Below are 18,330 nucleotides of genomic sequence, written 5' to 3' on the forward strand. Positions count from 1 at the left end.
TCAATTAGAAGCTGTGACGTCATTTGTTTTCACTATTCTTGCATGGCAAACAACTTCCTTATTATAGCAGAAGTTTTACCTATTTTGTTATCATATGTTAAGCTTTGGTGCAGTAAGCGTTCATTGTAGATACAGTAATTTGTGTAACATTCGATTCCTTCAATCTTGGGTTAGTGTCAAATTTTCATTGATATGAGTTACATAATATTTTCTAAGGATTTTTTTTTTTGAGTATGTGTTGCGAGAAATTGGAAAATTAGAATTGAAAGTGATTTATGAGTGTTCTTCAAGGAACAGATTATCCAGATCATTTTAGCAATTGAAAAATCAGATTCGAGATAACCTGTCACTTACTAGTACATTGCATGTGTGCTTAGTATTCGTTTGTGGTTTGTTTTGACGTTTGTATATATCGATTCTATAGTATATAGACTTGCAAAGTCACGTGGTGATTTCTAACAATTACAATATTTTTCCGTGTATAACTTCATTGTAGTAAACATTTTAAATTTAGTATTGTATCTTGAAGGATTGTGCCTGATTATGTCATTAAAAAATGACATACTTACTGGGAAATTTTAAAACAGCTCAAATATTTGTTATTTTTTGGTAAGTACTAATTTCATATTTTTAGAGAAAACGTAGGTTATAATTCTATGAAATCTTTTTTTCCTGTATGTTTACAGTAGTTGTGCAACATTATTTAAACGTGACATGTTAATTTCGTATACACTTATGTGTGCCTTTTTCGAAATTTTGTTATAACTATTGAAAATGTTGTACTTTAATTCGCAAATTTAAGCAAAATAAAAAATAATTAACAAATGTTTTCAAGGTGTTTAGTTTCCTTTCAAGGTCACACTTGTTTACTAGAGAGGTTCAAGGACTTACATGTTATTTTTGTGATCGGTGAAATTGCACAGTTAAATGTTATTGTTACATTACACTTGTCAACGAGTTCTTTTTCTAAAATTTTGTCTTTTCATACATAAATATTGTGAGAGTATCAGTTAAGTTTTAAGTTTGACCCATATTCAGGTTTTGTTTGGAAAACTTGGTCTATTTTTATCAGAGAGAAAAATATACAGCTGTGAAATTATCTTTGTTTTGTTTACTCGAAGTGCTACTCAATTTTTAGTATGTATAGCCAAGATTTGCTTTTGTTTGTTTTTTGTTTTGTTTTTACTAGAGCATTAACCAATTTTCTTCCAATCTGCAATGTGTTGGTTCCTTTTTTGATTTTTTTTTCTTTTGTCCCTTCTGGATTTTCACGAAAAAGTATTTTTAATAGTAAATTTGAGTAAAATAGCAAATTCATTGTTTGCCTTCAACCATTTTGTATTAACCTTTCATTTTAAATGATATTGCACAGTGTATTTGTTAAAAACATGTTTACCTGATAGGGATGTTGATTGAAATTGAAGAATGTAAAATATATTTTCAGAACATGAACTTCCTACTGTTTTCAAAACGTTCTGGATTCATAACTTCTCTTCTAACACTTAATTGTCTCCAACAAAATGAAGCAATGAATTTTGATAAGCTGTAATGCAAAAAATAGTTAACGCGAAATTCTGAAATCTTACCTTTTTGAATTTAAAAAATAAAATAAAAACTGTGTAGAAGGCAAAATAATTTAATATTTGTTACTTTTAAAATTCTTCTTCTACAATATAATGAATGCCTTTGTTAGCTGTAAATATGTATAATTTCTTTAAAATATTTACCTAATTCATCTAAAATCAAGTAAAAATAATTTTTTTTAAGTTTCACTCAAGATGCAATCAGTTCATTTTTGTTTTATTTTGTGCTACTTGGAGCTAGATATTATCACTTCCTTTATTGTACAACGAAATTTAGTCTTTTATTCTTAAGTGAGAAGATTTATTTTATGAAGTTTTTTTATGCTTACAGAATGGTTCCCCAGTAGAATAGCATTGTAGCTATTCGTCAAGACTATTTTCAATGTAAAATACCCAGTGTCAAAAATTTTTTTCTTTAAAAAAGATTGATAATTTCCAAATCAATATTTTGCAGATATTAATTTTTAGCTTACAGTAGTGATAGTTTTTAATTGATTGTTGTTTTTTACCAATGAACTTCTTAATATCAATGAATAATTGTTGAATTAGCGGTTAAGTGGGTTGGTAATGTTTGGTTCAGCCAATTAAAGGTTTATTTTAAATGTTCAAAAAGAACTGACATCACTCATTTTTTCACATTAAACTGTTGTGTTTCAGAAGATAGTTCTTTTAGTGGAGGAATGATGTTTACTCTGAGATTCAAGAAAAACATATATCCTCTAATTTTCTCTGTTTTTGCTTACAAAAGTCAATAATTATGATTTTTGGAATTTCAGAAATGAAGTCAGGTAAATATTTTTTCAGCTTGCTTTTTTTTTAATTAATAAACATACAATTTACGAACAATATTATACATATATTATTATTATTGATCTGCATTTCTTAATTTAGGGAGAAGCGTTGTTAGACGTCTTAGTTATGTCTCATTACACAAAAAATAAATTATTTAAAAAGAAAAAGAAAATGAGCGAACCGATGTATTCTGGCGATCTAATTTTCGACGGCTTAACAATTAAATCTGAGCCGATGTCTGTGGATAGCCTGATGCCGAATCAAAGTGCAAGTGTACCGATACCTTCTAGGAGGGCTACAGATTTCACAGATCTTCGAGATGCTGCTTTCGAACTGAACGAAGTCAGCCCTTGTTCTTCGTCATTTCAGGATCATAATCTAACTGGTTCAAGTAGCTTGTATTCGGGTGCTTCAGTATGGAGTCCAAGATCAGAAGTCAAAATGGAGGATGATGATATATTTCAGGTACGGAACTTAAACAAAATCAACGTTACAATATTTTTTTTCATGAGTTATTACTATGGTTTGTTTTAAACTTGGTATACTTATAGCTTCTGTTTGTTATAAACCTTTCTTTTAAAATTGAAGGAATATTTTTTTTATATATTTTAATATATGAATATTGATATTACTGGATTTTTTTTTCATATAAAATTTTCTAATCATTATCCTTGTGTCGAACATTTGGATTCCGTGATATGCAAAAGTAATTTTGACTCTTTTTAGAAAGAAACAGGTAATTCTTTTGGTACTGTTGAATTTATTAATCTACCAGCTTTATTAACTTGCAATATTTTTTCCGCTTTTCTTTTTTTTAAAGTTTTTAGAGCGATAAATTTTTCATCTTTTATTACTTCAAGGTTTACCAGATTTCAAAGAGAGTGAAATATTTTCTTTATAGAAATAGAAAATCAACTATAGTTTGGCAGTTAATACAAATTTGTGTTTTCATTAAAAAAAAAAGTGAAATAGTTTTTTTATACAGGTAGACAAGGCTGATCTAATACAAGGACCTACTCTGGCCGAATTAAACGCTAACGATGAAACCCTTTTAGATGATTTAAGTTTTGACGATCTTTTGCTACCAGAGGAGCATACTTGTTATATTCAAGTGAGTAATATGATGTTCAACTTTTTGGTATCCTCTATTAAAGCCACTTATTTTATTATCATCATGGATGTAATTATGAAAGTGACATTGATTTCACATACAGCAGCTTAAAAGTATTTTACCTTATTTCTTTTTGATAGAAAAATGTTTGTTATATAATTATTATTATTATTTTGTTTAATTTGTAGAAGTGTTTGGTTTGTTTTAGAACATAAAAGTATCGTTTATTTTTTAGGTACCTTCATATCCCCGAGCTATGAGTCCATTAGCCCAAAGTGGTAATCAGGCAACACCTCCACTTATTCAGAGTGAAACGGTATCTGCTATACCATTTCCTGCCGATTTTTACAGAGAAACGCTTAGTAAGACAAGTGAAGGACCAAGGTCACCTTCCAGTCATCATTCCTCCACTTCTTCAATACCTTTACAACCTTTGACACCACCTCCATTTGTTGGAGGAATTAGTCCCAGCCAGAGGCATACAACACTTCACGATCTTCTACTCAAGAATTCTCTTTCTCCTTCGCCACAACTGTAAGAATTACTTTATAATATTTTATAATCTAAAAATTAAATTGTCGTTTATTCGCAGAGGAAAATTTTCTCAAATACTTAGATTGAAGCAATCTTTTCCTGTAGGGCGCAAGGAAATGTAAAAAATATTAGTTACCAATTCAAAAGCAATCATGTGAATGTGTTTTTGTATTTTTTTTTTTTTTAAATCTTTGTAAATACCAAAATGAGTAATAAATAAAGGGATTGCATTAGCAATAAATTCTCACTCACATCTCGTTGACTGGATCAATGTAGATAATATTGGATGTTGATAAAAACAGTATGGATGGTGTGGAAACCATATCACAGGCGCTATTACGTCCAATCTCATCTCAAAGGGCGCTAATTAATAAAGCAGTTTGTGCTCTCTTTACAAACACATAAAGATTATTGTGAATCCTTTATTTTACAATCTGGTTACAGAAATCATAATAATTTTGTTTGTTTTAAAGTTACCTCTTACAGTTTGGGGCTAGCACCCGTCTAAACTCCACCCTTCGGCCTGAGGATTTCAATCAATTATTAATTTTAACAATTCTTAAGCCACTTTTACGATTAGCAATTGAAAGTTTTCTTCCTAATGTTATAATAGTTCTTTAGACACTTTTTACCAAGAACAAAAAGATTTTTCAGAGTATTGTGCTTTATATTCGGTAATATAACATTTTTCTTACGATATTTAATAGGTCAAGGCAGTACCTGGCTTACGCAGATGACATAGTACTTTTAGGAAGAACCTTAAGGGCTCTGGAAGAGTGCTATGATCAATTGGAAAACAGTGCCAAGGCTGTGGGTCTGTCCATTAATACTGACAAGACCAAGTATATGCTATGCTCTAGGAACGATAACCGAATCTGCAACGCTCCTTCTGTGATGTTAAGCGGAAGAGCGTTTGAAAATGTACAAGCTTTTAAATACTTGGGTGCCATCTTCACTAGAGAAATGGACGTCAGAAAAGAAATTAAAGAGAGGTTGGCGGCCGGAAGTAGGTGCACGTTTGCTCTAAACAAGATCCTTAAATCCAGAAATGTCTCTCGAAAACATAAAATAAACGTCTACAAGACAGTTATCCGACCGATAGTTCTGTATGCTTCGGAAACTTGGATACTGAATGAGAGTGAGAGCAATCAACTTCTTGTGTGGGAAAGGCGTGTGTTACGTAAGATTTACGGGCCAAATCTTATAAATGGCTCGTGGAAGATAAAAAGTAACACGGAGCTGAAAGAATTGTTTGCATCGCCGGATTTGGTTGCCGAGGTAAGGAGCAAAAGATTGGCATGGCTGGGACATTTGGAAAGAATGGACGAGGATCGAGCACTGAAAAAGATTTTCCGGAATTGGCCAGAAGGAAGGAGGAAAGTGGGAAGACCTAGAAAGAGATGGTTGGAGGTTGTGGAAGGAGACCTCAGAAGGCTTGGTGTGAGGAATTGGAGAAGAAAGGCCACAGATAGAGAGAGCTGGAGGCAAATTACTAAGGATGTCAAGGCCCTTCAAGGGCTGTAGTGCCATGTAAAAAAAAAAAAAAAAATTTTTCTTAAACAAAAATTATTATGATCATCTTGTAATAATTCATTAAAGATAAATTTACGTAATTCAGTACATCCCATGATGAATGTTAAAAAATATGGTTTGTTTTCCATGTATTTACAGTGTTGAAAAGTTCTGTCACTTTTATCCACATCAATAATCTACAGCGTAAATCACAGATCAAGGACATTTATTTAAAATAAAAGGATATCTGAGTCTTTTTCATTTTTTATTATAAAATAAAGAGCATCACTTAATCGTAACAGTTATATTAAAACCATGCATATGAATTAAACCTGTATTATCCCGCATATAAAAAAAAATGTGTCTATTATGTTATATGTTTTGAAAATAAGTTTATTTTCCTAATAAATAAAATAGATAATAATCTGTCTCCTTTTTAGACTTTAAATAAGTGAATTTAAAAGTAAAGTCAATTTTAATCCAATACTCTGAGCGACTTTCTTTCCTATTTTTAGAAAAAAATAAAAATAAAATCATTTTAACGTTTTTTGAAAAAATGTAAAAACTTTAGATGGAAATTTGGGTCTAGTGTTCTTGGACAGTCAGTGCCTGGGCGTTATAACATGAGCAGCAGCGGTACTGGTCTCAGTGGAGGAACCTGCAGCACCAGTGGTGGTAGTTCTACTGCCGGAGTGGTGCTAAGTACTGGCAGTAAAAGACAACATACTCATTCTTCTCGACTCTCTTCATCAGCTCCTACCCATCTAGGCTTGGAACAATTGTGGGCTAGGCGTGAACCTAGGCAACATTTATTGTCGACTGGTTCAATGGCTGAAGCGACATCCACCTCTTCAATATCTACAGGTTATATTTTTTCAATTTCCTTAGTATTAGAATTAGCTTTAAATTAACTATACCCAAATACAATACTCTTACTATTGTGGGGTAAATAAAAAAGGTATCTTAATTTTATTTATTTAAGTTTCAATTATCTTTGGAAAGGAAACCTCCAAAAAACATATCTGGAGAGTTTAGATAAGATTTCTTGTTCTAAAATTATAATTCTTGTATAACTCTTTTTTTGCTTTTTATAATCCAAAACTGTCGCTTCCAGGAGGTGTACTTAGTCCTGAATGTCATGATTTGTCACTTGATGAATGTTTCGATTCGGATGATGAAAGCGATCATGACGAAGAGTTTTCATCGGATGCGGGTATTGCTTTAATTTTATCACTGATTTTTTTTTCTTAGTTTTAATTTAGATAAGACGTTAATTAATTTAGTTGCATATTTCATTACAGAGTCTAATAGCGATGGTGAAGGAGCAAATGTAAGTGGAAGCGGTACTGGAGGTAGTAAAGGTAGTGGTGGCAGTTCCTCCAAAAAAGAGAGATATTTTTGGCAATATAATGTCCAAGCCAAGGGTCCTAAGGGACAGCGACTTGTTTTGAAAACTAAACAAGAAGATCCCCATCATCTTAATGAAATTACTGATCCAGTCTTCAGTCCACAATGTTCAGTACAGGGTATCAAACACAGGTAGAGAATCTAATTTTGTTTACAGTATTACATTATTTTTGATAAGGGAAAGAGGAAATAAAAATGCTATACAAAGCCAATATTTCGAAGATTTTTTTTTTCTAGGTCTAAACATGTTTGAACATTAAACTTTCGCGACTTTATGTATATATTTTGATATTTTGAAAAGTAACACAAAAAAAACCTTAAAAAATATTAAATTTTTGGTACAATATTTATACAAATGATAATCAAGTAAGCAAAATGTAATTATCCAAATATATAAAACATGAAATGAAGGAGAAAACACTAAAATATACAAATAAATAAATGAAGAAAGTAAAATATAGGATGTGTGACGTACATCTGTGTATAATTAATAATTGTTATCTTTAAATTGTATTAATTATATCAGAATTTCATCTATGCAACCAATTGTAAAAAAAAAAAAAGTATCCATTATTCACTGATAATGTAATTGACAAAGTTTAGTTAATTACAAATGTATAAATAACTTCAACTTTGTTGATTTTCAGCGGGAAAGCAAGAAAGGGTGACGGTAATGACTTAACACCAAATCCCAAGAAATTACAAGCCATTGGTAGAGAATTGGATAAATTAAATAGGATTATTAATGATATGACCCCAGTCAGCGAACTACCATTCAATGTTAGACCTAAAACTAGAAAAGAGAAGAATAAACTAGCTTCAAGGTATTTAATTAAATTTTAGTAACGGCAATTTGATGCTATTTGGAATTTATTTTTCCCCATATTTTTGTTTCTTGAGCGAAATTCCTCCCTCAGTATTATATAGGTTAAAATTGTATACAAATATTACCAATTATTTTGTAATAGTTTTTTGTATAGTATTTTAAAATCTATGTTTAGGACTTTTAAGAATTTTTAAATTAATCTTTCATCTGAATTATGAATTAACTAGCCAGAACGAAAATCTCGCGGATTTTGAATAACGGTTTTATAGAGGCGCTATGCACATCATCATGGCATTAGTTGATAAGATTCTTCGGAAGATTCTGGACACCTTATCGGTGGCCTGCAGGTGGCGGATTGTGGCGGCATGCACCCAATTTACCTTGAAAGTTTTCTGATGCTGGTTCTAGGACTTCTGTAGCTGAAGTAATCTAAGTAGAACAGAGGTAACCCAGACAGTCGAAACTTGACTTTTTAAGTTCATTATTCAATTAATGTTTCGAATTACATTTTAGCAGCTCGAGTGGAAACATAAACTTTCTAAATACCCACCAATTTTAAATGCTGAGTTCGTACCGATTTATATATACGTATAGTATATATAGAACACGAAAATTAACCGATTTTCTGGATTCAATTCGGCTTTGAAGCTGTTTAGTATTAGTTATTAGTTAAGTCTTGAAGTAAGAGGGGATTGAGATTTCTAAAAAAAAATCTTGAAATAACAATAAGTTGGTAAACAATAAAAAGAATTAGGGAAAAGAGAGATAGCACAGTGATGAGTAATTACGACCCCTATGCGAGATCCAGGCCTCAGTCCAGGCTGTCCATAGATTTTTTCTTTTTCTAGATCATTTTCCGTAGATGGACAGTGTTGTCAAAAACGAGAATTCTGACTGATCGTTCCGAACACCAATGATCTGAGATGTTGGCGCCTCATAAAATAAAAATTATATTAAATTGACCAAGAAAATAATAAAAATACGGCCTTTTGTTAATTGTGGGTGGAGTTGCGTTGCTTTTACCAGTTTGATGCTGTTTTTAAAACATGTGGATTTTTGTTTGCGACTGTAGATTCTTTAATACTTGTTATTTTAATACATTTCGCAACTGTTATAGTATTCTGATGTAGCAGTTCATGGGCACACCTAAGGTCAGCTCTCCTCCAGAACTTCAAAAGTCAATTTTATTCCATTAGTGGATTGTTTTCATTTAGAAATGTTACTTCCGTTGTGATAGATAAAAGGGAAAACGAATTTTTCCCGTTTTTCCCTTTTGTAATTATTTCATTTCTGATCTAAGAAGAGATGGAAATAGTGAGATATTTTTTTAGTGTTTATAATACATTCCTTTTCTATACCTCCCAATGAAGTAGTTTTAAGTACAGAAGATATTAATATAATTGATTTTTTTTAGAGCTTGTCGCTTGAAGAAAAAGGCGCAACATGAAGCCAATAAGATAAAGTTACATGGCCTAGAATGTGAACACAGTACGTGTAACGTATATTTGTGATTATTTTTTATGTTTGCAATGTTTAACCTTTGCATTTTTAACAATCTGAGAACTATTCATTTATTAAGAGATATTTAGTATTTTCATTCCACTTTTGCGTCATTTTTCCCCCCTTTTCCTTACAGAGAGGCTAATGAACGGTATAGCTCAAATAAAACAATTGTTGATATCAAGGGTCTCAGAAAAACCTCCAGACGCAGCGGAGATAAATAAAATGGTGGAGAAAATTACTAAATCTGCAACAAGTGAGTATCATTATTATTGTTTTTCTGCTGCTCCTGATAATAATCAGCATCTTCTACACTGGACAACATATTGTACAGACTGATGGACTTCGCACTTAATGATATTTACTTATTGCAATGTTTTCTCCCTAAATACAAATATAACAATTAGGACTGGAATAACTAGCTTTGAGGGAAGGGATTAGCTATGTGGTTAGTATATTAGGTTTTCACGCGGGAATCCCGAGCTCAAATCCAGATGCGGGCCTTTAGATATTTTCTTCCTATGAGCTTCTTACAGCTCATTTCCGGTGATGGGCTGTGTTTTTGTCACGAGAGTCACTGTCTGGAAGCCGTTAGTATACTGAAAAAACTCCTGACGCCAATAATCTCAGATTTTGACTCGCCCTAAATTAAAAAAAAAAAAAAGTAGTAATAATCATATGTATTAATGATTTCTTCCTTTTGCAACGCGGAGATTCGCTTCGCTCCTTAAGGAATAAATCGTTGCACTAGAGCACCCTCATTTACCATTCACACAATCAATAATACTATTGTTTTACTTCTTTAATACTTTTTACTTATTACTTTTTTGTTTGTAAACATAATTCCATTGTAACGACTTAATGTCTAATACAATAAATAAATAAATACTTCTTTAATACCTTCTTTAGCAGCGGAAATAAAATTGTAGTTGATAACCTTCGTTTGCACTTTCTCTATTTGTACTGTGCAAATTAGGCTCCACAAGACCACCGAATAAGAACCAGTATTATGAACTGTTTTCTACAATTAATAAACTATTAAATCCCACTATTTTGCTTAATCTCTGCTTAATATATACTTTTTTTATTTAAACAGAAATAAAGATCGCCGGTACTTCAACCGAATTTGTGAATAAGATACTGGAAAAGGTGAAGCAAGGTGTGCCTAACGGTGGACTGGATGACTTATGAGATAAGGAAAAGTCAGGTCGAAGAGGACGGCCTGCTTCACATGCTTACCGTATGTAAATTTAAAGTTTTTTTTTTGTTTATTTTCATAATACCTTGAAGGTAAGTGCACCACACAACTGGACAGTCTCATCTCTTACATACATACAAATGTATGTATACATATATATAGGATTTTTTTTTTCAAAAAAAAAATAATAATAATAAGTAGAAAATTGGGTCCTGGTGATTGGTTATTATCCATTATTTTTATTTTCCTATTATTATTATTTTGTTTGTAATACTTTTTTAAGTTGCACCAGTTGTTTTAGTTTGTAGTATACATATTTTAATACTGGTCGTACATACTATACTATATATATACATGGAATTTAAAAAGTGTGTCTTAAAAGACTATAGTCATTTGTTAGTCATTTATTTTAATCTAGTTTAAATGACACAAAATATCGAAGGCTTTGATTGAATTATTTTATATTTAAATATTACTCTAAGTACTTTCTTCTTTTTGTTGTTATTATTTGTTTAATCGGTCTCTTCGCCAGTTTGTCCAATTAGCCCGAATTTGGTAAAAATAAATATTTCCACTTTTTGAAGAAATATTACTTTGAATAGTCAGTAATACAAAGCATGCCGGTCTTATATTTTTAAGTTTTGTAAAATATCTGTTTTATAATAGCAAACCTGATACTACTAGATCATTCAAAAATCCGTGAAAAATTTGGAGAACTATAAAGTTATAAAATTTGAAGTATTGAGGAGCAGTCATAAATAAAATTCTTCTTAAGCAACTTTTAACAAATTTATTATCTTATTGAGGACCTGGGCAAAGAAACTGTACAATTGAAATAAGTTATTTAAATTTTCAAAGATAAATAAAAAAAGCAAAGTATATTTGAATAAATTATTTTTGTGTGAATGAGATTAAAATAGAAAATGAAAAGTTTTGGCTTTGTGTTGTTTAGTGTTTTGATTGTGGAATTGCTCCATTATAATTGTTTGATATTTCAATAATAATTCATGAAGTTATTAGGTCGATAACAGAACTCTCAATTTGGAGGATTCACACTAAGTAAACGGCACAACAGTCATCAAGTTTTATTATACTTAAAAAAAAAGTTTTAAATTACTATTTTTATTTTTTATTTTTTGGTATTCCTCATATTCTTAATGCCTCTCTTTTAGATAAATGATAGATAATCTATTTCCACTCACACGCAACTTATGGTCTCCTGTAGTCACAGCAACGTCTTCTTATTCTCTGTTATCCATCACTGCGGCAGAAGTCGATTGAGCCACACTCGCATACCTCTGTAGTGAGCCTGTTGGCCGTTTTGTTGAATTATATTACAGTCCTACACAAACATTTTCAAAATGTCGCTTGTTCGACAAGCTGTTCATTCCAGATTGTTGTCACTTTTTCGCATTTCAAAATTGAAGTATACCTATTCCAGATTAAATCCTCACACTGCACTGTCAGGAAGTGCTGGTTTTTGTGAATTCCATAACCCAAAATGATCGCACACGTTTACTCCGATGTCTTGTTTGCTACTGCTGTAAGACATTTTTCTTTTTTGCGGTACTGCAGGTGGTTGTGACCCATAGGCTGACACAAATTTCACAGTTTGTTGCAATGTTTACAAATTAGTTCACGGACCTTTTTTGAATAATCTTGTATACTTTAACTTTGATTTTGTTGAAATTTAATTTCTTATAATCGATTCCTCAAATTTCAGTTGTTATTTATTTACAAATTTATTCTCTCCGTAAAAGTTAGCTAAGTTATTTGATGAGACTGATTAGTAAGCTTCTTTTTTTGTTTTTGTAATAAATGATTCTTTAAAACATTTAGTTATTGAATGTTTAATTGTTAAATTATTCTATTTATTGTGAATATGATTAAATCCGGCATGCTTCTTTTTTACGCTCTCTTCTTACTAGGAGGATTTCTCATGATTGTTATAAACTATTGAAATTTCCCTAAACTTAGCATGAACAAATAATAGAATATAAAATGTATAAATATGTATATATATATATTAAAAAAAAAAAAAAAAACAAGAGGTACGTTTACAAAAGGGTTTGGTGAAATTAATTTTTTTTTTTTTTAAATAAAACAGAAGTTACTTAATAAATTTCTACCAATTATCAGAAAACTTAAAATAAAACATACATTGGATTTGTAAGTTCAGATTGATTCGTATTAAATAATTATTTCTATTCCCTTTTCTTGAACTTGGTCTTTAAAGTATTGTTCATTGTTTTTGGTGGCTGATTCATTTTTTCATCATTTCAAATTTTTATTTTTTTCCGAGCTTTCCACCTAGAAACTAAGTCATCTTCTTTCAGGGCTTATGTTAATGACTATTACAATTATCTGCTTATGGACATATAAAAGTTCCTTTTAAAATTAACGTGAATAAAAACCTATTCTCTTACCACTCCTTTATACATTTTTTGCCTTTCCAAAGATCAGACGTCAATCTGTTGGATGTTACCATTTCCACTTTCCAATCTGACGGAAATATTGGTTTTTTCCAACTCCTTGTGTAGGTGTTTAAATACTTTAGGTGATTCTATTAAGCACTGGCTGAGTGCATTTTTTTTTTGCTGTCGTTTAGAGAGTAGACAGCTTGGGCTCAAAACATCATCATGTCGCCATGAGTTAACAACTCATAGAAACGTACTTTTGCTACTATTACATTTATAATTTTTGTAAGAATTTGATCTGAACTTAAATGTTGATTCCTTCATCCTTTCTTTCATAAAAGTAGAGGATTTTTCTTATTGTTTTATGTCTGTCTCTTTGTCGGCCTTCTAAAATATGGCTCTCATATAGAAACTGCATCTCGACTCCCTTAACAACTTCTTTCTTTTCCAAACCTTCTATATTCTCCCCTAATTGTACCGCACAGACTTTTTCCATTTCTCCTAGGTTTTTCTTTCGGTCCCATCATTTATTTTTTATCTTTTGCTATGCATTTAAATGATACTTAGCTGCTGCTTATTTTAGACAAGTGGCCAAAACTATCTTCGCGCATATGTATTTTCAAGTACCGTTTCAAGAGTCTTGATATTCTAAGAGTTTCAGTAATGGTGTTCAAACTGTGAACTATAAGTTCCCCCTAAAGATTGTAGTAAGAAAAAAAACAAACCAACAAAATGAAAGATTCTTAACATAGATTAAAAAGACAGTCATGCGATCAGTTTTCATAATTTTTTATAAGAGAGGGCATTTTGCTTTCGTTGAGGAATCTAAACTTATGTGGGAACATAATATTTTGTTATCTTTCCCAGTTTGTAAAATTGGTTTTCATCTGCTAAAATAAAAGATATATTCAAATACTTATTAGCCAAACCCAAGTAAACGATTAAAGAACCTTTTGTTGTTTTAAATATAAAATCCAGCTTATTTGCACTTCAAAAATAGTAATTAATCAATTTTTATTGTTAGATTAATTTCAGATTTCGCAAATCTTATAATTTTTTTTCATGTGGCCTCGAAAAGTTTTTTTTTTTCATGTAGAAGGCTGTGGGTATTAGCCGTCCGCTTATTGAAAGTAACATATAAAGATAAAACTAACAAAAAATTATAATTTCATTTCAATTTCCTAATTTATTCTGTTTCACCGACATTATTATTAAAATAGAGTTAGCATTTAAACCAAAAATTTTGCCGGTTTTTATGTTTCATTTTTTAAAAAAAAAAAAAACAAAATTTCAGAAAAACAACACAATTTGTGTTGTTTTTTATTTATTTAAGAAAGTGCCTTCTCGAAAAAAAAATATCTAAACGGTTTATTTATTTATTTTTATAATTTGTTTTATTATTTTATTTTTCTTTTATTTAATTTTATTTTTTGTGAACAATAATACAATAAACTTCTACTCAGAGGTCACATTTAAAAAAAAATAAGTTTTTTAAAAAAAACAAAAATATTCACAATTTCACAATTCCATATTTTGATCATGTATTTATAAAACTAAAATATAATAATGAAAATAAAAATATTTAAAATACAAATTAAAAACATTCAAGCTGTGACCATTGTGATTGTAATTTTGCCATTATTCTTTTTCTTTTTCTTTTTTTAATTTCAAAATCATTTTATGCATTAGGCAAATTTTATATTGGCATGATGCTTATTTTGTTTTCATGTTGCTTTAATAACATGCTCAATTAGAATAGATTTTTTTTATTCACGTAATACAATTTTATTTTTTTGTAAAATATAAATATATATATACATATATATATTTATTTTTAAATATATATACTTATATATTTGTAAAAATAAATTGATATTTGTATTAGAAGTTGACTATGTAATTTGAAAAATAATATTTATACATATTAAAATTGTAATAACTTTAAATTTAAAGTTGATTTTAATAAAATGGCTACTACCTAATAGCAAAGCACTTAAAGCTTAAGAAAACTACCTCGATTTTAATTTTATAATTCTTTGATTTTTAAAATTTCAAATATGTATTTAATTTTAATGTTCGACGTACAATTCACATATTCAAATGAATCCTTTTCTTTATTTCTTCTCTATTCTTTATTGTCATTATTATAATTATTATTATATTATTATTATTATTATTATTTTATTTACAGGTGGGCACAGAGGTAGTCACATTTGCTAATGTGTAATTTTTTAAATTATTAACATAGCATTTGGTTCACTTTACTTTACATTTGCCATTTCATGTTTTAAAATCAGATGCAAAAATAGACTCACGTACATTTAAAAATATATTTATCTTCCTTCGATTCTTTCGCGAACTGCCGAGTATACTTGCCCTTGAAAAATGTATCTTCTGTATCTATCACTAACGGGACACCAAAGAGCGCGGGACCTGATCCCAATTTGGTTCTTCCTCACACTAAGAATACCAAAAGTGAAGATCCATCCTCATCTGCATACTGATATTCTGTCAATTCGAAAGATATCGTAGAGCTTTAAATCCTACAAGAGTTCCCCTTAGAATATACTTTCCTGTCCGAACAAACTAAGTGTGTAGTCAAAACGTTTTTCTTCAACTCACTCATCAGAGTTTTGACCATTTGTTTTTTTTTTTAAATGAATAGACGATTTCAAGTGTATTTCTCAGCAGTGAAAGAAGTTACTACGTACCTCCTTGTCTGATTTCTTTTATTATCCTGGATTTCATGCCTCCTTTTTTACCCTCCCTTAGTCTCTAATTATTTAATAATTAATTTCTCTGTCTAAAATTGCTTAAATAGACAAAGACCAGAACAATGTTGATGAACCCACCTTACCTAATTCGATCACTTTTTCTTTGCCGGACCGATGTTATTGTTGTTGGCTGTTAAAAAACAGCTTCTTAAAGCTCACTAAGCCTGTCGTTTCTTCACTTTCCCTCAGCTTGCAATGCATAGATTCCTTAGGAGATTCATCTTTCTTTTAATTTAGAAATCAGATCTCGAAGAAAGTCAAACATAGTCTGCCTAGGTCTAAAAAAAACGATATACAGTCCTTCTTAGCCTGCCCCAGATTTTAGATCATGGATTGGTTTTTGGGATTCGCAAATTTTCGGATTGTTTGGTTAAACAATACATCGCTGACAGGATGATTAGCAGTGACAGAAAACATACACACACTTCTTGGGCAATGCTTTTGTGTTCAAGTTCAACCCTCCTTTTATGATATTACATTACTTATCAAGACAAATTAAAGGTGGGCGATCATCCGAAAGCAGTCGAAATATCTTTGTGAAAGGTTATTAACTTGTTACAAACTTAAGTTTGTTCGCATAACTTGTCACTTTCGGTAAACTATTGGTATTTTGCCTCTAAAAGGTACTTAAATAATTTTTCCACTATTCTTTATTTTTCAAAATTCTCCATCCTCCTTCTTTTAAGTCTTTTACACATAATTAGCCAGCATCTCCTACACGCTATGCTCATCCTGTATTTGAAATAAAATTTACTATTAATACAGATGATTACCTTTTTCAAAATTAAAATATTTGTTATAAAAAAATTAAATAATAATAATAATAATTACTACAGATGACGGACCAAACTAATGTTACCAATATAAACCAAAACAGCATTGTGCTAATTCTTATATTTATATTAAAAATGAAAAACTAAAAGTGAAAAAGCAAAGCTTTGAATTTATAATAGGACATATGTTATGTAAATTCTAAATTATAATCGGCAAAATTTGTATTTTTTGTCACCTTATTGTAACAATTCATTCCCATAAAATATATTTATATAAATGTATTTATTAAAATTTAAACATGTTTAATTTTAATAGTTATTTAATTTTGCAACTTCCTTAGTTGATGTAATTAAAAGGGCTCTTATACCTAACAAGGAATTTTCTCCCAGTTAATCTCCTAGCTTGCTAGCTACATAAAATGCTTGATTATAATATAAATTAAATTAAGCTATATTAACAAGAAAAAAAAAAGAGTCTGTGACTGAATTTGTTTTGATTTTGATAAGGCCTTTTTCTTACTTTAAACAGCTGTAATTTCTTCAATTATCATTTCATTTTGATTTATTTCTTATATTATCTGTTTTCCAGATTAAAAAAAAAGTAATTTGTTACATAGTAATAGACCTCTATTTTTGTGTTTTATGATACTGTTTTTTTAAAGTGCATCATTCTAAAAAATATTTTCACATATTAGGGAATCGCACTTTGTAGTGAAGTAATGAAAAGAAATTAGCGAACCCCACTTACTTCTTGGAATATTGCTCATTTTTTTTTTTTTTTTTTTGTAAAAATAAAGTTATGTTACATTTCTTGTTATAAACTTAGAAATGTTTCCTTAGAGTGAAGTAATATATTTATTCAAGGACTATCAGATTGTTTTTTAAGACTGTTGAAATTGTGAAATCGTTATTCTTACAAGTTTTTTAAAATTCATTTTTCTGGAATGTAAGATATTACTTCACATTTTTTTTCCGCTTTATTTATATAATTTTCAAGTTTAAATTGTATCAAAGTGCTCTTCGGCAGATATTCAGATCGAACTTAAGACAGATAACTGTCGCTTTTATCTAATACAGATATCAAGACTTATGAAAGAAATGGTTTGGTAATCAAAAGAGATTTAGTTCCATTTCGTTTTGGAAGAATTCAAAAAGAGTCTGTAAATTTTCTCTTTAGAAGCCACCTCAGTAGATTTTCATATCTTAGATATTACTCATTTATTCAGAAACATACGAAGGATATTGCTGCGATTAAAATTCATTTCAAATACTTCGAGTTATAATTATCCACAACTCTGAATGCACAATTAAACTGATTTATTTATTTCCAAGTTTTTATTTTATTTTTCCACCAAATAAACCTTTCTTTTCAGAGGAATAGAAAAAGGTAGTGACATTCCTAACTGTTGTTGGCTTCTGTGGTTAATTTCTAAATCTACAGCCTATTTCACTGTTCTATTCTCCATTCGGACCAGGAGATTGTGTGCTGTATTGTGGTGTGCTGTAGTCTCCTCGCACATTGGAAGTGCTAAAAATCAATTCAAAGTTAAGGGTTGTTTCTTTTTTTCAAAAATGCCTCGTTTTTCATACATTCTGAAAACAAATTTGAATTAAATCAAGAGGAGGAATATAGTCTTTCTAAAAAAGACGACGCCTTTACATACATTAAAATAGTAATTTCAATAAAACATAAATAAATAATCGTTAATTGTTCAAGAATCAACTTTAAAACAAATTCAGAAAAATTTAAAGCCACGAGTAATCACGTGCATCAAAATTTTAAAAATTTTTTTTTGGAAGGTATAAAACTATTTAACCACATAATATAAAGTGTATTTTTGAGGGTATGAATGATTTATTAATTTTTTATTTTATAGTTAATCTTTCTTAATTATAATGTTAT

At 29.9% G+C, this 18,330-nt stretch overlaps 1 protein-coding gene across 11 annotated transcripts; it reads left to right on the forward strand.

Moving 5' to 3' along the window:
- Nucleotides 1-15: 15 nt before the first annotated feature.
- REPTOR (repressed by TOR) lies at nt 16-16,899 on the forward strand. Of its 11 annotated transcripts, none has more exons than XM_074142517.1 (13): nt 23-169; nt 2,241-2,371; nt 2,475-2,840; nt 3,361-3,486; nt 3,722-4,020; nt 6,104-6,396; nt 6,647-6,745; nt 6,834-7,071; nt 7,587-7,763; nt 9,180-9,253; nt 9,402-9,521; nt 10,362-10,505; nt 11,130-16,899. In XM_074142517.1, exons 3-12 carry the CDS (start codon nt 2,502-2,504, stop codon nt 10,454-10,456), a joined length of 1,860 nt encoding a protein of 619 aa, XP_073998618.1. In that variant the 5' UTR covers nt 23-169; nt 2,241-2,371; nt 2,475-2,501; the 3' UTR covers nt 10,457-10,505; nt 11,130-16,899. The 11 variants fall into 11 exon arrangements, with proteins under 11 accessions (XP_073998627.1, XP_073998618.1, XP_073998617.1 ...); XM_074142516.1 differs by having other exon boundaries at nt 15,072-16,899; XM_074142520.1 differs by adding an exon at nt 530-609 and having other exon boundaries at nt 33-169; nt 10,362-16,899.
- Nucleotides 16,900-18,330: the final 1,431 nt, after the last annotated feature.

This window comes from Rhodnius prolixus, unplaced genomic scaffold, assembly GCF_049639745.1.
Source record: "Rhodnius prolixus isolate KJV_2025 unplaced genomic scaffold, Rpr scaffold_6, whole genome shotgun sequence".
NCBI lineage: Eukaryota > Metazoa > Arthropoda > Insecta > Hemiptera > Reduviidae > Rhodnius > Rhodnius prolixus.